Raw genomic sequence first — 20,868 nt, 5'->3', positions numbered from 1 at the left:
ACAACAACAGCGGAGAAAGCAGAATCGCGGGCTGACCTTATATACAGTCTATGGGCTGACCAGCGAAAATGCTCGTCCGTGAACAGCCAGGCGGCTGCGTGTGGAGAACGGCGCTGCGCTGCCTCGCGCGGCACTTCGCGTCCGGTGTACCCGGCGTAACTACTGTAACCCGGGGAACTACTGTAACCCGCATACAGTAGAGCTGAACACTGCGAAGTCTTCCACAGCTGGCAGTGTGGAAGACCGCTCAGCAGCGCAGCGCCGTTCTCAGCGCGCAGCCGCCTGGCTGCACGGGACGAGCATTCTCGCTGGTCAGCCCCATAGACTGTAATAGGTCAGCCCGCGATTCTGCTTTCCCGTTGTTGTTACCCGTTGAATGTCGGGTCGGGGTTAGTAGCGCTGAACACTGCGGAAGTCCTCCACACTGTTGGCTGTGTGGCGCTGACACAAATTCAGCTCACGCGGAGCGGCGGTCGCTCGAGCAGCTGCGCAGCCTCCCAGTCCCAACATCAGACAAATGCCACATGTGAGTGAATCCGGCTGACCAGCGGAGAAATGCTCGTCCGTGAACAGCCGGCTGCGTGTTGGGAACGGCGCTGCGCTGCCTCGCAGCCTCGGTGTAAACCCGAAGTAACGAGTGTGGGGGACGGGACGGACGGGGGGGCCAAGACCATGTAGGAGACTTCAGTGTATTGACGACACAATACCCAGGAAGCCAGTCGCTCAAGCATGACGTTTCTGACTTAGAGGAACTATAACAAAGCGAGTGTTTTCCCCAAGTTTTGGTTGGTAGACATGCCAGATACCACATTAACCTGTAAAGCACTAACAAAGTGGAATTTGCATGCTATGTCCCTTTAAAATTGCACTTAAATACAATATTTCTCACCCAGTTTCTGAAATTCCTGTCTCTTACATATTTTAATATATATATTTGTTTCCTCAAGACCCTCTGCTTTATTGATTCCTTTGACCCCAATCTCAACTCATCAATATGCCTCCACCCAGACAGCTTAACTATCCAATCAATTGGTCCTGTCGCATTTGACCTATCTTATAACACACGCTGTTGACCTTTACCCATGATCCACCTTGCCCAGGGCTTCACACAACGCTGCCATCATCATCTGAAACTGGCACATAACTCAAGAGGGATGAAAGAGAGAAAAGAAAAGATGGAATAGAAAAGCGGAGCACAGGAAAGAGAAGGATAGAGGAAGAGGATGCAGAAGGATAATCTTATAATGTCCTTCTGGGCTATATTTAGTTCTGAATCTTGTATGGCAAATGGGCTGAAGGGTGGAATGTAAAACTACAACAAAAAAAAAACTGTAATAAAAGGCCAAGTTACGAGGAGGAGAAATGAAGAAATAGATATAAAGAGACACTATAGGGGGAAGAGAGACCGAGGCAAGCAATGAAACAATAAAAATGCAAATGAAAGGCATCAGAAGCAGAAGAAATGGAGAGAACTGATGGAGGAGGAGAGGGGGAATGAGGTGGGGAGGAAGTCTTAGCTGGAGGTGGTGTGTAAAACTCAATGTCCCATAGAAGCACGGTGCTATTTGCTGTATCGTGCTGACAGGTTTGGCAGGATCAACACTTTGCCACAGCCTCTGGATGGTAGGATACAGAAAACAACTTTATGAAGAGGAGAAATAAGAGTGGGAAATAAAAGTCAAACGGTCGAGTGGAGGAAACGAAGGGGGAGGATGGTTTTCTGAGGCAGCACCACTGTTTTGCTTATTAAGCATGAAGGAGATTATGCTGTGTGGGGGAATTTCCATAAACATGCCTCTCTATTACCGCCCCCATTGTTCATGATTAATAAGATTAGGGTTTTCCTTTGCGCACACATTCACAGATATAAAAGCAGCTAATTGCTTGTCTCTTCCCAAATTAGAGGCTGCGCTGTTTGATGTTTGTCTGAACACGAATTTGCTGGAGAGTGATGAAGCTGCCTGGTCGGAGACAGAGTTCGACCTGATATGCACCTTGTGCGATTAAGATGTGGAGAAAATTGAAAGGGAGCTAGAGAAGAAAAAACAAAGGAGAGCAGGAGAGATAGTTTCATGATGCACGACCGCAATAAAGTGAACAGAGAAAAGGGGTAAAGTGGAAATGAGAGGGGTAAACGAAAAGAGAGGAGGCAGTAATGGGAACTACCTAGGGGAGAAAGTGTCTAAGAAGAGGTAAAGAGGTTAAGATCTATATAAAAACAATGTAGATAAAGGGAGAAAAAGAACTTGGCCTGATGTATGAAGGTGAAAATACCGCTGAATCTCGAGAAAAAAGAGGAAGAGATGAGCGTGTAGAAAAGAGAGCCGGGTGAGGGAGGTGAGAGAGAGAAGAGAGCAGGGGGCTGTTGAGATAGGCAGAAAAATGAATGAAACAAAAAGAGAGGAGATTGCTTTGAACGCTGTAGATCTGTCAGAATTGAATCACAGGCGGCCAGCTGTTAGCTCGGATAGCGCTCTGCCTCTAAATATAACAGGCTCTGAGATGGACTGATACGGCCACAACGGAGGAGAGATGGTGAAGGGGAAGAAAAGAAAAAAAAGAAAAGAAGCCTTCATAGCACATGAGGAAAGAGAGACGGGACATAAAACTACAAATTACCGCTCACAAGTGGGTGATTTCTATGTGATGACATTTATGACATGTATGATTGTTTTGTGTAATACATTCCTGCAGGGACACGCGCACACACGCACACACACACACGCAGGGGTAATATCACAGCCACAACACTGCTGCATGACAACTCAACAACCTTCCAGCATCAAGACCCATCTGCGACACAGCAGTGGAAGAAACCCACATTTAGAGCCTGATCTGTGGGCATGAGCAGCAAGCGTCGCCCCGAGGTCCTGGAAGTCGACTCCAAACCACCAGCACAATCCCACTTGAGCCCCTGACTCTCGAGGTGTCAGTAGCAATGACGGGGTGATAACGTCCCCCCTGGGTGACATTAAAACTACAACACACACACACAGCATCCTTCTTATCTGCCACAATTTTCTCCAGCAACCCCCCCCTGAAGACACCCCACCAATAACAACATCCCCGCACAAACACATGCCCAGTAACACACAGTCCTGCAAGAAGGAGATATCCCCTACAGTGCTGTTACACACAAGTGCACACACACACACACTTAGAAAGTGTATATCAAAGCCTCACAACAGAATATCCTTGCAGAAGGCTTGAGCCCAGCTGTTGTTGTTATTGACACCTCTGTGACAAGTCATGCACACAAACACACAGACAGACACACAAACACACAGACAGACACACAGACACACAGACTTTTTTTCACCAGGGTTTGTGTTCTCCCTCCATCTCATCCCTCTCCTCCGTCACCCTGTGTGTCTAACTCCCACGTTGGCCTACATGGAAAGAGTCGGAGCTGAGCTCGGCATCATTAACATCCAGCACAGAAAATTAATTAACACGGAGTTCATTAACTCTGTAAACAAGATGTTGAGCACACACCACTGACGCCTGTGCATCATGTATGTTAGTGTGAGTGTGTGTGTGTCTGTGTGTGTGTGTGTTAATAATGGAGGTGAGTCTCCCTGAAGAGTGTAATCAGCGTCCTGTGGGTCCAACTCAGGGGCCATGTCGCATAAAAGCAGCTGCACTCCAGTTTTAATGAAGCTTCTCTAATCAGTGCCCAGTTCTTTAGCACAAATAGTTTAACAATTCAAATAAAGGCTGATTAGTCTTTAAAACCTGTGATGCAGACAATTCAGCACAATGTCCTCAAAGGCCTTGAAACACACCAATAAGTAAGAGGCAAACTTCAATAGTTCCAACTTTAAAGTTCAGTATTGTTAAAATCTTTGCTTCTGCAGAGTTTGCTCTATTGTGGGCAAATTGGATTTTAGATAATAAGAAAACATTAAATAATTGATGTAGATAAAGGTTAATATCTTTGTTCTGTGCAGAGCTCTCACCGTGTCGGGTGGGTTCTCTTCAGGTAGCTTCCTCCCACAGTCATGCAGACTGGGGTTAGGTTGATTGGAGACTCTGAATTGTCCATAGGTGTGAGTATGTGTGTGAATGGTTGTCTCGGTACACTGGCCCTGTGATGAGGTGATGACCTGCCCAGCACGGACCTCACCTGTCACCCAGTGTCAACTGGGACTGGCTTCCCCTGCAACCATTTCAAAAGGAAACACAGCATAGTCAATGGATGGAAAGTTATAATATACAAATAAGATACATCAGGATATATATTTCTAATGTTTCTTTTACTAAAGTAAAATTAGCAATACTGTAGAGGAGTACATGCAGGTCCTGCATTGAAAATGCTACTTAAATCAAAGTATTATTAGCAAATATTGCAGAAAAATAGCCAATGGCCATGTTATACTATTAAATTGTCTTATTACTGTTGTATTGATGTATGAGTAGAATTGTACTGTGGAAGTTGTTTTAAGTGAAGTTAATATTAATATTTTGCATCATATGTTAAAAGCTTATCATTTTGTTTGTAAAAGCTTTACATTTTAAGATAAAGTTAAATATGTTAAATAAAAGTCGGTGAGTGAAATGAACCAACTTACCTCTGAACTGCAGAAGTATAAAGTGACACAAAACTAAAATACTCAAGTAGAGGATAGATCTCTAGAATTAGACATAATGTACAAATATACTTTATTACTTTCCACCAGTGCAGAAATGTTTTAGTGTAGACAAGGTCTAAGATAACCGGAAACAGTGAGAAGGAAGGAGAAGAAGAGGAGCTCAGGAAATAGTGAAAAGAAAAGGAGTGATGATGTTTTTCTTACGACAGTCCAGCTGAACCCCAACCTCCTTACCTCATGTACTCTGGAACACAAACACACACATGCACGCACGCACGTACACACACACACACACACACACACACACGGTTCTCTTTCTGCTGAGCGTTCTCAGAGGAGCTCCCAAAGCTGCCGAGCACAGCAGGTGATGATTAAGCTGCTTTTTGCTGCTGATGCTCCTTCCCTCTTCTCTCACTTCTGTGTTTTGGTTTTGTGCCTGGTTCGTATTGAATGGGGGAAGCAGACACTAAGATGTTTCAGGCTACTTGAGCACGTCAGCACCATCCATTCTACTAAATCTCTGCTGAAAGCACCTGTCAGGGATTGAGCCGCACACACAATGGACTGTTTATACTTCCAAAAGTGTCTGCCATCTAGTGTTCATTTATGGAAAGTGCTGAAGTCCATCCATCCATACCATCATCAACACCATTTATCCTTTGAGTGTCATGGAGAGCTGGAGCCAATCCCAGCCGACAGTGGACGAGAGGTGGGGCACAACCTGAACAGGTCATCACTCTATTACAGTGAGGACAACAGAGAAAACCATTCACTCTCACACTCACACCTACAGTGTGAAGACGGAGCACCCAAGTTAAAACTCCTAAGGGGAAAATCCCTGTTTTCTACTTGTGTTGATGCATTTATATCCCAATGAATGAATGGATTTATTAACTTTCTCAGCCCATAGCAAGAAAACCTGATGCTTTGTCTTGGAAATACATGTTTTGTCAGATCTCAACTATTAATCAATTTGAATGAAAATGCCGTTTAAGCCAGAACTATTATATTAAACACCAGCATGCACAGACAGGCATTGTAATAACAGGCTGTGGCTCAGGAAGAAGAGCGGGTTGTCCACCAACCAGAAAGTTGACTGTTCAATCCCAGTCTCCCCTATTCCTCTTGCCGAAGGGACCTTTGGTAAAATACTGAGCCCAAAATTGCCCCTGACGGCTGTTCCATCAGTGTGTGAGTGATGTGTGATGGAGAAAGTGCTGCATATAGATGTTATGGCGTGGTCATCGATACTAAAGTGCCGTGTGAATACAGACCTTTTACCATTTAATATCATATAAACATTTATTCTCTGTACAGTTGTAAGGAATCAAGGGGGAATCAATATTATCAATCAATCACTGATAGAAAAATACATTTGCATGGTCACTCCACACCCATACACATACAGGAAGTAGCAAAAGAACATCACGTGTGTTTGTATAAAAGAAAAATCAATATGAGCGTGCAAACGTGACATCGATTAGGTATGAAAAACAGTGTCCCTCATACAAAAACACATAGGTGGTATCATTTCATATGCACCATTGGCATGTCTTCTTGTTATATTCTCTACAAAAAATATCAGTGGTTATCTATTTTTTTTTTCAATTAATGATTATGTGCAAATTTTAATAAGTAAAATAACATCTAGCTTCTGTGTTTTAAAGAAATCCTGCAGATCTGTGAGGAGACGGAGGCGGATGAGTCTTTGGAGTGAATCATCTTTTGTCATATTTGGCTTCGTGTGTAAAAATCCAGTGAAAATGACAAATTGGTAGAATGTTGTGTGAGCACATTATACAGTAAGTGTTGCTTTTAAAAAAGACAGTAGCAACCGTTGAGCTGTTTCACAGTCCAGAGAGGCAGCAGCGGGGATGAAGCTACGGTATCTGACCCGGGATCAGTCGCAGGTTAACACAGTGTAAAAAACGAGCAGCAGAAGCAGATGTTCCTCTAGTGGTAGTGAGTGTAACAGTCAGCTGTTCAACGATGAGATTGAGCTTTGCATTTAAAAACATTTGCTTTGATTGGCAGCAGCTCTGGCCTTTCACGTGGCCGCCACAGTGTCCGCTCCGTTCATGAGGTGACTCCAGGGGGTGGGGTCTCTGAAACAGGAAGTTCTTCCCTACGAGAAAAGGAAGTAGCCAGTCTTCATCTGCTTTTACAGGCAGGTTCACTTTCAGCGCTGTTTTTAGTTTGACATCTTCAGTTCTTGGTTTTGAGGTTCGCTGGCGGGTCACAGGTCGCTCACACGCTCATGGGTAAAGAGCACGTGGGGAGAGGTTTTCTGATTGGTCGACCTGAGCCTCACATGGAGAGGTTATCTGGGGAGTGTGACGCCGTCTCAGCTGAGGTGGAGGTTAGGACAGCTCCTCAGAGGGCTGCAGATATAGATGGCTGCGCACACACACACACGCACACGCACACACACACACACACACACACATGGAGACACACGCACATAGGACACACAGGACAGAGAGAAAAATAGATTGTCACTGAACTATATAGTCTCAACCTTTGAAACAGTGGATCTTATTTTTAGTCAAAAGTTGGAAAGACAAAAAGGAAAATATTTCATTGTAAGTATTATTCACTTTGAAGGTGAACACAGTGTCACAATCAAGAAAACAAAACACAACCATTCCATCAGACAACAAAACAATGTTACACACAAGTAGCTGCAGTCAATCAATAACACAACTAGAATGTCACTCAGTAGAGCGCATTTGAATTCACTAGATCCGGATTTTTATTCCTCTAAACATGTTTTTTTGTTTTTTTTTTAATCAAGAGCCATGAATTATTGAGACAGCTAAATCAAGGACAATGTTGAAAAATGCCCTATTCTGCACAGTTTTCTTCAAACAAACAAACGGACAGATGTGAAAACATAATCTCCTTGTCTGAGGTCATACAACTTATAGCTGCTGCACACAAACATATTGTTCTGGTGCAAAAACACAAATACATGGACACAAAGATGCAGACAACTCACCGTTCACACCTCGACTCCTGGTGAAGGGGATTTTCACTGAGATTGTGTGTTGTGATGTAAAGGGACACTGACCAAAAAAAAAGGAAAAATGTCTAAATTTGATGCAGAAACAGTTAAATGAGAAAATTCAGAGGCTTCTGGTTATATTATTATTACATTATATTATTATTACCACAGTGTGAGGTGGTGCAGTCGGTCAGTGCTGGTCCTTCCTGAACACGGTGTGGACACTGTTTGAACTCAGACCGTTCGATCCCAGCGTTTGGACGCTGATGTGGATCGGGACGCTCAGGTCGACGTTCTCCGCGATGCACTGCAGACACAGAAACAACATGTGCAGCACGTGAGCTGCTCTGGTTTGTTTTACGCAGTGAGAACAGGACGCAGTGATGCCCAGTTGGCGTCAGGGCAGAGACAGATACCTTGGTGCACGCCGAGCTCATGACAGATTTGTGGAAGTCCCCATCTATAAGCAACTGAGATTAAAGGGAGAAAAAAAAAAAAACGTTTTAGACAAATCTTCCAGAATCACTGTCAGTGTGTGAATGCAGCTGCCCGTCTCCTCTGCCTACCCTGTATCCGTACACAAACGTGCCGTTACTGCAGCCCAGCTCGTCTAGTGACGGCCTCTCCCAGCCAATCATGAGGCTGCTCTGGCCCACGGTTTTGATGACCTCAACAGAGCGAACCTCTGCTGGAGCGTCTGCAGGGATAAAGAACAACAAGAGGTCAAGCACTTGCTTGTTCATGCAGGAGATGAGACGCAGCGTAAATAAGCACTTTTACCGCTTCTATTTCTTTTCTTTTGTTAACGTGGCATTTCCCTTTTATGATGCACCTGTTATTCCTGATATTCTAACGCAATAAACCAACATAACAAGACAAGGCGCATGCAGAACTTACAAATGAACTCATCTGATTCAATAAAAGCTTATGTTGATGTACTGCAGAGTGTTGAGAGGGCAATAAAAAACAAAAAAAACTGCATCAAAGCGCCAGAGTGTGATTCAACATTTTCTCCAATACAAGAGACATAAAGAGTGAATTTACTGGGTATAATCACGCTGCAGCAGTATGCAACCGAAAACTAATATTCTACGATGGTAAATCAGAACATGATGCACTTGTATACAGAAGTAGAGAGAGTTTTATTTTTGTCAAATCAAAGATATTCCAACTTTTTACTTGAAAACAGTCTTTATCTGACAATTTTTATGTGCAATACAGTTTTTACCTCTTTAACTGTGGAATACTTTATCACCATGCCCTGTTTTAGCAGCTTTTACTATATATATTTTATATGCCTCCGTGCCGGTAATAGACAGTATCTCATGAGTGCCAAACGTTCACTTGTTCAAACGTTCAAAGCTGAACTGATTAGATCTTGGTTCTTGGAGGTCAAAGGTCAAGGTCACAGTGACCTTAGGTTACTGTGAATGTGATATATTAGGTCTGCCTGTAGGGAATTTCATTACATCTGGTAAATTCACTGGTTAACTGATTAGATTTTAGTTGTCAACTAAGTCTAGTTGTTTTTAAAGACTTTTTAAGACATGGCAGAAACCCTGTTCAGGTGACTGTTAATAGTGAATGTGAAAACATGGTTATTACCTGGTCTGGGTCTTGCTGATTTTGTCTGATCTCCAGCAGCAGTGGACTTCCTGGCAGACCTGTTGGGTCTCTCTGGAGAGCGTCGACCAGACTGGGTCCAGGATGCAGAGAAGACGGGTCCGTCACGTTCAGCAGGGGCAACACCAATAAGAATATTACTTTCAGGGGCAGTTGATTTTCCAGGAGCAGTCGTGTCTGAGGCAGTGCTTTTCAGATTAGTGTCAGCACATATTGAGACATTGGAGTCAAAGCTATTGGTCCCAAGAGTTAGAGGAGTTGTGTGAGTTGTTGTCTCAAATGTGTTCGGGACAGCAGGGAGTTTCTCTGTCATGTCTGGGGAAACTGTCATGTCAGTGCCACTGTGTGAGGGGGATTTACTTTCATTAGATGAGCCGGAAAGAGCAGATGCTTTGAAGTGATGGTGAGTAAAGATGCTGGGGCTGAATGAAAAATGAGCAGATCTAGAAGCGACTGCATTAAAAAGCGTTGTCGCAGGTTTAATTGTTATTCCAGCGTGTGTAGTTTGGTTTGAGGCAGCGGTGACTGGGAGAGAGTTGATGTGTGGCTTATTGAAGCTGAGCCTGTTTGTCTGACAGGTCAGATTCAGGTCTGCAGGAGCTGAAAATGAGAGACTTTTCCTGGGCTCCTGTCTTCGTCCTCTGCTCACTGGAGCCTGGAGATGAAGAAGAAATAGTTCAATTATTAGACAGATGCCGACACCACATTTTCCCATGTTTTGTGCTTTTGTGTTGACATATCTTCATGTCTGGCAGGAGTTTTGAGCATAATTGGCCATTTAAAGAAAAAAGGAAATCTTAAATGTACCTGATAGCTGCTCATCAGAGTCCTCTGCAGTTGCTCATGGAGGTTGATGATCTTCTCGGGGCTGCTCAGCCTTCTGGGCGTGCCGGAGGAGGGAGGAGGAGTGGAACTCAGGGAGGACCGGGTTGAACTGGTCAGATCTGGGGACGACTTCCCTCTCACGTCTGACGGATGAAATCCAAATGTCTCTGGACCACCGGTTGCTTGGATCAGTCCACTGCTGGACAGAGACAGCTGTGAGGACTGCAATCCCTGTAAACCCATCTGAAAACAGGAAAATTAATACTTTGGTTAGAGGCAATTTTCTCCTTGGTAGCACAAAATATATAGAACCTATAGGCCAGCAACTGCTGACTGTCTTGTTTATTTTTACGAATTGTTTCGCAGCATTGATTCTGTCATTCCTATTAAAATCTACAACCTTTAGTTCACAGTAATTAAAAGAAAAACGTCTCATCTATTTGAATGCATTCCATTTTGCAGTATTTCACCTTTGCAGTATTCATAATCGAGCTCTCTTTAAGTGCTGCTGTAGCTTCGACACTGGGTTTCTGCTGCACAGGTGAGCTGGCATTTCTCTTCGGTGTTCCTGTTGCTGCACGTGTGACTTCACTCCTGCAGTCTTGAATATTTGTTGATGATGCAGTGGATATAGGAACTTGTTCGTCACTTTTGAAGTCTCTGCATTTTCCTCCAGCTTCCGGTGTGAGTCCATTATTTGTTAGTTCAATTGCAGGTGAGAGAACAGCGGGACAGTTCTGATTACGTATGGATCCAGTGGGGCAGTCTGAATGAATAAACGTTGAGATAAATCTTGGTGTAAACCCAGCACTGTAATCCCCAGTGGTTACGCTGCCTCCCGGTGCGAATGCTGCAGTGTAGTCCCGCAGAGCAGCGTCACTGAGCAGCAGCTCCACCTGCTGTTTGAGTGTGGAGTCCGCGCAGCCGTGTCTGTGCATGGTTTTCATCATCTTAGCTAAGAAGTTGTTCCTCTCCTGACACTTCACCACCAGACATGACACCTTGGCCTGTTAGTGGACAAAATGCTCGTCATTCAAAGAATGTGCAGCATTAAACAATGAAAGAATGAAACCCTTCATCCCTCTTTCCTCACCTTTAAAGGAGCCAAATCCAGATCTGTCAGGCTCCTCTTCTTCAGGAGTGCATCATACTGCAAATAAAATCAAACGGAACATGTGAAAACTATTACTACTCTAAATGATATAGTTTAAATAAACATTAAGGCTCATATTATATCACTATATTCATGTAATGCAAAATAGATGTCTGGTTTCCACCTTAGCTCTGATGTCGTTGTAGCGCGTGCGGACAGACATGAGAGCATCATCATGCCTGATGCCCAGTCCCCTTTTTAAAGTGATGTACTCGGAGTTCAACTCGCCAAGAGCCACCGTCTGTGGGATTTAACACACACACACACACACACACACACACACACACACACACACACACACACACACACACACACACACACACACACACACACACACACACACACACACACACAGGTCTTCAGATTCAGTTTCAAGTGTATTAGAGACTTTCGAAATAAATATTTTTAAATTAAATTTAACAAACCAAAATTAAATAAACATGTTGTTGTTCTTATACCTTGGCCTTCAGCTGGGCTGTGAGGATGTTGTACTGTTCTTCTATCTGTGTCTTTAGTAACAGAGCATTACTCTTCTCCCTCAGCAGGCCGGTCACTTTACTTTGCAGCTCCTTCACCTGTGGTAAACACAAAGTGCTGCTCAGGGCAAACAGACAAACAATGTCTTCATTTGACTCTGCAATAACAGCACTGACAATAGTGTCCAAACTAAGGGAGGTATCTAAGGATTGAGAAGGTTTTTATACTGTGCAGCAAAACAAGCCGACCAAAAAGAACAAAATGTTGAAAACGTTAAATTATTTTCTATGTATATGGAGTTACATACCTGGGTGCTGAGGCTCTTGTTTTCCCTCCTGGTTTCTTCCATCTGATTGGCTACATCGGTCAGTCTCATCCCCTTCTCCGCTGCCGTCCTCTCTGCCTCCTCCCTCCTGGCCTCTGACTGACACAGTTCACTTTGCAACTTCTTTGCCTGAACATGCACACAACACGTAAACATGAACACACTCGGTTTGTTGAGTTATGGTGTGCCGTTTATCTGCAAACAACAGAGAGAGAATAAAATATACTCTTGAAGACTGAAAACACATATTACGTCTATGGTTTTGTGTAAATGTATAAATGTGTCACAATAAAAATGAAGGTAGTAATAGTTTAAACTCACTTGTACGTGGCTCTTGTCCAGTTCCTCTCGTGACGTCTTTAGCTGTGATCCCAAAACTTCTGTCTCCCTCAGCAGATCCCTTTGCTCCTGATGTCCATCAAAACCATTTTGTGTAAGTTCAAAGAATCAAACATCATGATACATGGTGAGTCAAAATGTTAATAGGATAAATAGGCTGACTCAACAGTCTCTTATAAAACATAAATGAGTAAGTTGAATGTTACTGATAACCATAGTTCTATGAATCCATCCTGTTTAACACTGAATATCTTCAGTCTCACACATGCAGAGGTCAAATATTTGTATCAGTGACCCCTGACGACCTACAAGCAACATCTACATGATCATTCCTACATAATCTTCTCACGACTCACAATGTTTTGAGGCTTTCTCTCTATGTGATGTGATGTGATCACGAGGCTACAAGCTCCCAGATGATTCAATTACATGCTTTTACAGCAGGGACGACACACGTGGATGACACCGGGAGGTTATCCGAGGTCACATGTGACATTGTTGATATAAATATTCGACCTACTTATGTGTGAGAGTGAGGATATTTAGTGTTGAACACTGCCTCTAGTGGTCAGGAAGAAGGAAAAACACATAGTTATACCTGTACAGATTTCCCTCTGTTAGTCTGACATCTTTGCGCAGCATCTCCTGTCCCGAGCACAGTCTCAGTGTCCTCTGTTGGATCAGCGGTGTTTGGATTCACCAGCTGCTGCCTCTGGTTCCTCTCCTGTGTTTGTGTTTGGCTGTGGGAATCAGACAGGAGGCTTTGTCTTTCCTCTCTCAGGCTCTGAGTCACAAGCGCTATTTGCTCTTCCTCATGTCTCAAACGAGCAATTGAATGTTCAACTCTTTCTTTCTCATCTCTCAAACTGCTCAGTGACTTTATCAACTTGTCACAGTCGTCTTTCAAAGTGTGAGATGATTGCTCCTGGTCTCTCTGTTCTTTCAGACACTTAAGGGAAGTGGTTATTTCCTCTCTCTCCTGTTTCAAACTGAGCACCGCTCTGCTTAACTGGTCTCTCTCTGTCTGTAAACTTTGCAGGGATTGCTTGATTTGATCTTGCTCTTCCTTTTCTCTCTCAAGACTGGATAAGGTCTTTGTTAGCTGCTCTTTCTCCTCTTTCAGGCCACTCATGGAACTAATAAAATGATCTCTGTTATCTTTCAGCCCACAGAGCGTCCTGGTGAGCTGCTCTCGCTCTTGTCTGAGACCAGCCAGACACTGAGAGATTCTGTCTTTCTCCTCCTTCAGTCCCCAAACTGCGCGAGTCAACTGCTGTTTCTCTTCTGTCTTTGTCTGGACTGACTGAGCTACTTCTCCATGCTGCTCTCGGAGAGAATTTAAGTTGCCCATCAGTTCGTGTTGTTCTGTTTTGAGGCTCTGGACTGTCTTGGTCAGCTGACACACTTTATCATTCAATGCACTTACATGCAAAGTGTTGGGTTGGCTGTTTTGCAAAAGATCATGGTGATTGTTATGTTGAGATCCAGTTGCTGACACTGAAATCAAATCATCTGTTTGAGTACTGGACGTTGCTTGCGGTTCAATTCTTTCCACCGTATTGTCCACACATTCCTCTACGTTGCTCTGCTTCCCACTCTCTTCCAACTTTTGCTGAAGCTCCATGATTGTGTTGAGATCATCCTCCGTCTTCCTGGTGAGCTCTGTGATCAAACATCCTTGCTCCTGGTTCTCCTGCTCCTGCCTGACTCTGACCTCCTCCAACCTGGAGGCATGCTCCCTCAGCTGACTTTGCTCCATCTTGATCTCCACCTCTCGGAGCTCGATGTGAGCCAGCAGCTCCTTGATCCTCTCTGCCAAGGCCCGGTTCTCCTGATTGAGGGCCTGAGCGAGTTCATCCTGGGCAAGTTCATCCTGGGCGTGGGCGGAAATGTTGTTATCCTGGGGTGGAGAGGACTGGACATGGCCGATCTGTCAGAGAGGAAGAATTTGATAAGTTACATACTGGATGTAGAGCAAAGCTCCTTCAACTTTGTAAGACATTTGAGAATACTGCAGCCCCTACCTTTTCTCTTGAAGACCCCTGCTGTGCAGCTTGTTCCTCTGCCTGTTGCCTGAGTTGTATTTTTAGTTGAGTGTTCTCCTGAGCCACCATCTCCAGTTCTTCCTGCGTGTGCCGCAGGGCGGCCTCCAGGCGGCCACGTTGCTCTCGAAGGTCCGCAAGATCTTCCCCTAACCCCAAACTCTTATACGCTTCTCTCAGGGCATCAGATTCCTCACTGGGGCTCTGCTCCAGGTCTAAGATCCCTCTGCAGCACCACGTCTCCAGGTTAAACTCATCTATTGTCTCTGAAGTCAAGGAAAGGGACTGGAAGCTGAGGTTGTCTTTGGAGCCACAGTCGGGTTTGTTCTGTGGGATCTCTGCTGCAACCTGGTGGTGATCAGGTGGAACTGCAGATAACTGTGACTGATCTACTCCCCTGGTCAAGGATGGCTGCACCTGTAGAGAGAGAGATCACAACTCAACATCATATGTTGGACAGAAGTTGAGAATTATATAAATAAATAGGGCAAAAAAACAACCGCAGGGTATTGTAGCATTTAGGGGAGAGATGATTATGTAACATGTAACTGAGAGACTCAATAGACTTTCACTCTTTGGGAACATCCACCATATTTTTGCTGTGATACCAACTCATGCAGTAACAAGGAAGAATAAAAACAGACATATTCAGTCTTTCAAGTAATTAAGAAAAAATATTTTTTACCAGTTGAACAGTTGTTTGTAGCTTTTTGTAAAGAGTTCTGAATGGGAAGGCAGGAATTTATCAATCTAATCATGTGTATTGATAATCAATAATCCTCTTGGTTTATGTGGACACTAAACAAATGCTCATTATTGCCAAAAAATCCTAATTACATATTTTAGCATCCACATAATGTTCAATATTATACATACAAAAGTGAATTATGTGAAATAATGTTACTAGTTTACCTAAACATCTGAAATCGGATATGTATGTTTTTCTCTTTCCATTGAATAACGCTCGTGACATATTCTGAACTCTATTACTTCTTCATTCCACCTGAAATGACTTTAGAGAAGATAAATATCCCCCTCACCACTGTGAAGTACTGTGTATATAACAGGAGGCTGGTCCTAAACAGGAACAAGAATCGAACTACACATTATAATTTAGTCTGTTCATAAATGTTCCTACTGACACATCCTCTGTATCAGTTCTCTGATTTAAAACTCCATTTCATCAGAGCACACTTAATGAGATCTGAGGACTGACTTACTCTAGATGCAGCACAAGTAAATACTGGATGTGCCAACACGGTCTTACGCTACCTCACACCATGTAAATACAAGAAAGATATTGCTTGAGTATGACTTGCTGTGTTTAGCTGTGTGTAATTTCATCGTCTGTACCCAGGCCTCTAGTGCAAATGAGATACTCCCCGATCTAACAAAACTAATAACATTCATGTCTTACACACCTCTGCCGAGCTCCCCACTGAGTTCGTCCCTGGACCTGTGCAGGCGTTCTCGACGACTGTCGACGACTGACTGGCTGTTTGGTTTGCAGCTTCCCTGAGGATCAGCTGGAGTCTGTCGTTCTCTTCTCTCAGCTCCTCAACCTCCTCCATCAGTGAGCTTTCAGACAGCTTCAGCCGGTGCACCTCCGCCTTCATCTCCTCCACTCTGTTGCCCAGGAAGTGGCCGTTCTCCTGGGCCTCAGCGAGCTGCTCCACCAGCCCCCTCCGCTCTGTCATCCCATCCTCCCCTCTCTCCAGCAGCACCCTGAGATCCTCCTGCAGGCTCAAGATGAATCCCTGCAGCCTCGACTCATCTGAGCTCTGCTTTGTGTCGTTGTTTCCTCCTCCTTCTATTTCTTTCTCAGTCTGTCCCTCATCACCCTCTAGTCCTCCCTCTCTTTCAGGAATCACACTTGTCTGCCATTGCTTCATCCTCTCCTCTTTTCTCTCCTCTTCTCCCTCACCCTCTCCTCTCATAGAAGTCAGCCTCTGTTGCTCTGCCCGGAGTGTTACGGTCCCGGCAGTGATTCTGACCGCTCTGATTGTGGCCATGCCGGTGGCGGCGCTCACAGTCATGTCAAGCAGCCGCTTCTCTAAAGTGTAGAGGCGGTTCTGTAGGCTCTGCTCTCTGTCCCGGGCCAGGCTCAGCTTGTGTTGGAGTTGGGTTTTAAAGTTCTCAAAGTACTGGGACTGACGGCTCATCTCCTCCTCTTTGGCCTTCAGCTGCCTTTGACAGCGCTGCAGTCGCTCCCTCCATACCCGCTCCCCTCGCTCCTTCTCCTGAGTCTGAGGAGGACAGAGGGAAAGAGAGGAAGACAAAGACAGGGAGAAAATATTAGAGAAGGAGATATCACAGTAACTGTAGTAACTTGTACCCTAGTTATTGCTACACTCAGCTTGCTTTACAACATGTTTTAATGGCAATGTCCTCTTTGAATATGTATTTGTACTGTAGCAATGTGTAGTATGTCTTTACTGTAACTGTTCTCTCTTGGGACCAACCAGTTTTAATACAATTTGTCAAATCTACTAAACAGACAGGGTGTGGTCACTAATAAGCAGATGAAAAATGATAAAGTATAACTTGCATAAATCCATCCATTATCTATACTACTTATTCTTTCAGGGTCGTAGGGAACCAGGCAGGGTACTATTCCCACTCACATTCAACACCTACACCTACAGACAATGTAGAATCTCCTGGCCAAACTGGGATTAAAACTGGGAACCCTCCTGTTGTGAGTGCTAACTACTACTCCATCGTGCCGCCCTCAAATAAATAGGTTACACAAAAAGCTTGAATATTCCTGATAAAACTCCAAATATGATTTAGTAGCACTTGTCAAGGCCTTATAAACTGTACTCCTGTTTTACATTGTTCCTCTAACAGAGTTTTGATAAATTAACATTCAAATACAGAAGGGCTCTCTAGAGAACCGTTACTTCAAATTACTTCTCAGATTTGACTCTTCAACCATTTACAAGCCAACCTTTGTTGCTTTTAATCATAACGTGCTCTTTTGTCTGCTTTTTGTTCACTGCACTGACTTTTACTGTCCACGTCTGCAGATGTACTGCAGTACACCTGACCTGTGTCAAGTCAAACTGAGCTAGAGCATCTTTAAAAAACCCAAAGCTGTGAATTTGTTTTACAGTTTGTTGTTCATCCATGCCTTCAGAAAATGTGCACACTTACCATGGCTCTGACCTCGTCCCTGAGCATGTGCAGTCTTTGGTCCAGCCTCTGGGAGTGTTGCATGCTGGGGCAGTGGGAGGCTGAGGCGAGCTGACAGAGCGGTAACAGCAGGCTCTTCTCTGATCTCACTTACTCTCTGACCCTGACATCACAACACAGACAAGCTCACCTTACATCAACATATTAACATTAAGATAGAAGGTTTAGTTACTTACTCGGCTAATTTGATGTAAATCTACACAAAAGATTCAAATAAAGTCTCCTGCAGCATGTAGAGAGGTGTTAGCAGCAGTGTGCTCGCATGCAAATGGGCAATTCAGTCGGGTGCGTGTGATACGTGATATCACCTTGGCCAAAAGTGTGTGTGTGTGTGTGTGTGTGTGTGTGTGTCACTGGATCCCTCTCTCACCTGTTCCTCAGGTGCCTGTCAGCCAACATGCTCTCTGCTCCGGGACCTTCACTCTTTCACACTGAACCTGCAGGTCGGGATCAGTCTCCACAGAGTCAGTTGCCATGGTAACAGAAGTGCTTCCGGTGCCCATCGTCTCTGATGAGGCCATGTGATCCTCCATTGATAAGCCTGTGCCCTCTCGGGGAGTTTTACCTGTGGCCCAAGAACTGACATCTCAAACTTATTGAGCAGAGGAAGAAAAAGAAAAAAGTGTTTCACATTATCTCTTGACTTAAGTCCATCATTGATACAGAGGCAAATTTAAATACAGACAACATATATAAGTTACATGTGCACAAAACACAGTCATCTATTATTTACAATGTCAACAGCTTGTTAGCAAAGTGTCAAGCAGCGGTATTTCTCAGGTTACCCCGCCTCCTACATGTAATCGTCCTCACCGCTCCTGCACCTCATTCAAAAACCCTCCAATGCCAAAACATTAAAGGATGACTTCATATTTTCCTTTTGTCTTAAAACAACACTCACACGCCTTTATGTGCACTGAAACAGTTTATGTTTGTTGTACTCATTCCCTAAATTCATAAGTAATAACGCAGGTTTGCCTGCTTTCTTATTAGATTTACATATTAGTTTGGCTAATGCATAACTCGGTATGGGCAAGAATCTACAGGTCATAAAAAATTCCAATTAGTCTAACTAGAAAATCATTATTATACAGATTATAAAAAGTAAAACTAACTTGAATCAGCTGTAAAATGGTTTAAATTGAAGATGATTCTAATATTCACCTGTTTTTTTGTGCTCCACTCCACAGTTTCATCCTCTCAGTGCAGCGACCAGCTTCCAGTGGGTTTTGCTTGGACTCTGTGAACTTAGTTGCGTTGTTGTTTCCTTAGAAACGCCACAGACGTTGGACTTTGCCAGAATCCTCCAAATCCAGTTGGCACTCAGCTCGTTCACCCCCTCACTCAGCCCTGTACTTTCACCCTTATTCTCCTCCTTCCATCTTCCCCCTTCCATTGTCCAAAAGCCATTTCCTTCAACTGTGGCTCTTCTCCTTTGAATAAATCCTCTGATTAAGGTTTTGAGTCTTCTCTCAGTAAATCCATGTGTTCACTTCTCACAGAGGAGTCGGGGTTTTATGTTCCAGGTCCAAGAACCACTGCAGTAGATATTATATATAAATAAATCTCACTTTAATCTCATCGTATATGGTTATTTACAACATTTTCAAATATGTTTGCATTCCGGGTAAGAGTCTTCTGCAAAAGTGCACATATACAAAAAGGCCATAGGGTTTTCTGAGCGGTCTACAAATGCATAAAAAACTATTAGGTTTTGTTTCATCCTCGGTTGCCTCCACAGCACCTGAACACCTAAGGGAGAGAAAAACATTTTTAGATTCTTTCCTCATTAGTGATGTTACTATCAGCAACACAACAGCTTTAAATACTGCTACGATTTAGGGAATGAAGGTGCTACCTGATGTAGGTCCATGGTCAGTTGCATTAAGGCCAAAGAATAAATGCTAAAGAGAAAAACAAAAAGAGGAACAAAAACTAACGGAATAATCAAAAGGTGAAAAAGAGAGAAAAGAAAAAGGTGTCAAAGGTTTACATAATAACACACAACCTCAGAACATTAGATGTAAGCTTCTTCACACTCTATCTTCTTGTTAACCTTTGCTTTGTCCAGTTAAAGTTCACACTTGTAGTCTACCAGCAATGACAGGAAGCTTCTAAGGTAGAAACAAATAAAATCTGAGTATATACCTTTTCCTCTATGTCCTTTATTTGTCTCTTTTGCCAGTCAATCCTGTCCTCCAGCTCTCTAATTCTCTGCAACATGAAGACACGAGTGGTTAGGTGGTCAACAAGTTTTAAAGATAAACTTGATGGGATAGTTCACCCGAAAAGGACAATTCACACCTTATCTACTCACCACTATGCAGGTGTGGGTGAAGTGTTTGAGTCCACAAAACACTTTCGGAGTTTCAGGGGTAAACAGTGTTGCATCCAAATCCAATACAATTGAAGTAACTGGGGACCACCTCTTCAAACGTAAAAAAAACAACAGGAAAAACATAGAATGTCTCCATACTGCTCGACAGGAAACAAGATCATTTATACCATGTTTTTAGCCAAAATGTCCGCTGTGATCCTCCTCCGTAGCCATGTTCACGTTCACGCGCACACAACGCATGAGCTCTCGCCTCTATGCTCTCACCCAAGGGGCACATGACGACATCAGCATGAACTCGCGATAGCTGCAGTTAGTGTCACGTGCCCCCTTGGGGATGGAGGCGAGAGCTTGTGCGGTGTGTATGTGCGAACGCAGCTCCGGGCTGAGGATAACAGAGGAAATTTAGGCTAAAAACATGCGGTAAATGACGGCATCTTGAGTCGAATTTGAATGTGTGGCTTACGAACACATGGATGACACCACAGGAGCAGTATGGAGGCATTGTTTTTCCTATTGTTTTTTTACGTTTCAAGAAGTGGTCACCATTTATTTCAATTGTATTGGATTTGGCTGCAACATTGTTTACGCCTGAGACTCCAAAAGTGTTTTGTGGATCCAAACACTTCACCCACTCCTCCACCGACATAGTGGTGAGTAGATAATGAGTGAACTTTCATTTTTGGGTGAACTATCCCTTTAAGACCATTCGGCCCCAGTCATTCCTTCATGACATAAACAGAAACCGATGCTAAACAGTTAATTAAATCACCATCCAGCTATTCCTGTAAATACTCCAAACAGTCTGCCTCCTTCCCATCATGCCCTCTGTCTCCATGGTAGCTGTGTTGGGTAAGAACGAGCTGCCATGGCAACCAAAGAGCAGATTTAACTGTGAACACTGGTATTGACTCCATCTTTGAGAGTTTAAACCTCGAGCAGCTCATTCATTGATGCT

The 20,868-nt window shown here is 43.8% G+C and overlaps 3 protein-coding genes across 3 annotated transcripts in view; all 3 read right to left on the bottom strand.

Moving 5' to 3' along the window:
- Positions 1-5,863: 5,863 nt before the first annotated feature.
- LOC118112116 (uncharacterized threonine-rich GPI-anchored glycoprotein PJ4664.02) lies at positions 5,864-12,991 on the bottom strand. The gene is made up of 14 exons (XM_047340627.1): positions 12,937-12,991; positions 12,321-12,407; positions 11,982-12,194; positions 11,656-11,772; positions 11,322-11,438; positions 11,138-11,194; positions 10,515-11,051; positions 10,027-10,287; positions 9,202-9,874; positions 8,163-8,293; positions 8,013-8,066; positions 7,763-7,903; positions 7,591-7,657; positions 5,864-6,989 (listed from the first exon to the last, which is right to left on the bottom strand). The coding sequence occupies exons 3-12, from the start codon at positions 12,153-12,155 to the stop codon at positions 7,787-7,789; spliced, it is 2,238 nt and encodes a 745-aa protein (XP_047196583.1). The 5' UTR covers positions 12,156-12,194; positions 12,321-12,407; positions 12,937-12,991; the 3' UTR covers positions 5,864-6,989; positions 7,591-7,657; positions 7,763-7,786.
- Positions 12,177-18,108, bottom strand: LOC124852108 (paramyosin-like). Its single transcript, XM_047340674.1, has 8 exons — positions 17,992-18,108; positions 17,670-17,678; positions 17,537-17,626; positions 16,305-16,626; positions 15,802-16,235; positions 14,363-14,797; positions 13,894-14,268; positions 12,177-12,194 (listed from the first exon to the last, which is right to left on the bottom strand). The coding sequence occupies exons 1-8, from the start codon at positions 18,106-18,108 to the stop codon at positions 12,177-12,179; spliced, it is 1,800 nt and encodes a 599-aa protein (XP_047196630.1).
- jakmip1 (janus kinase and microtubule interacting protein 1) overlaps positions 17,951-20,868 on the bottom strand; it is a 24,466-nt gene continuing 21,548 nt past the window's right edge. Inside the window, exons 21-24 of the mRNA XM_035161156.2 lie at positions 19,724-19,789; positions 19,434-19,510; positions 18,740-19,327; positions 17,951-18,167 (exon numbers count right to left, since the gene is read on the bottom strand). Coding sequence (XP_035017047.1) covers positions 19,460-19,510; positions 19,724-19,789 — 117 coding nt within the window. The 3' untranslated portion in view covers positions 17,951-18,167; positions 18,740-19,327; positions 19,434-19,459. The remainder of the gene's footprint in view (positions 18,168-18,739; positions 19,328-19,433; positions 19,511-19,723; positions 19,790-20,868) is intronic.

This window comes from Hippoglossus stenolepis, chromosome 7 (assembly GCF_022539355.2).
Source record: "Hippoglossus stenolepis isolate QCI-W04-F060 chromosome 7, HSTE1.2, whole genome shotgun sequence".
NCBI lineage: Eukaryota > Metazoa > Chordata > Actinopteri > Pleuronectiformes > Pleuronectidae > Hippoglossus > Hippoglossus stenolepis.
Note: the sequence above shows the minus strand (reverse complement) of the source record. Positions and strands in the feature narration are given on the sequence as shown.

What these genes read in the sequence shown, in the direction of transcription:
- LOC118112116 (XM_047340627.1), bottom strand. Translation starts at nt 12,155, where the DNA reads ATGTTTACGTGTTGTGTGCATGTTCAGGCAAAGAAGTTGCAAAGTGAA. An exon ending in ACAAGAGCCTCAGCACCCAG is followed by an intron (nt 11,773 to 11,981) that starts GTATGTAACTCC and finishes TGTTTACCACAG; the next exon opens with GTGAAGGAGCTGCAAAGTAA. An exon ending in ACAACGACATCAGAGCTAAG is followed by an intron (nt 11,195 to 11,321) that starts GTGGAAACCAGA and finishes TTTTATTTGCAG; the next exon opens with TATGATGCACTCCTGAAGAA.
- LOC124852108 (XM_047340674.1), bottom strand. Translation starts at nt 18,108, where the DNA reads ATGGAGGATCACATGGCCTCATCAGAGACGATGGGCACCGGAAGCACT. An exon ending in GGGACGAGGTCAGAGCCATG is followed by an intron (nt 16,627 to 17,536) that starts GTAAGTGTGCAC and finishes TGTCCTCCTCAG; the next exon opens with ACTCAGGAGAAGGAGCGAGG. An exon ending in AGGGGTCTTCAAGAGAAAAG is followed by an intron (nt 14,269 to 14,362) that starts GTAGGGGCTGCA and finishes CCTCTCTGACAG; the next exon opens with ATCGGCCATGTCCAGTCCTC.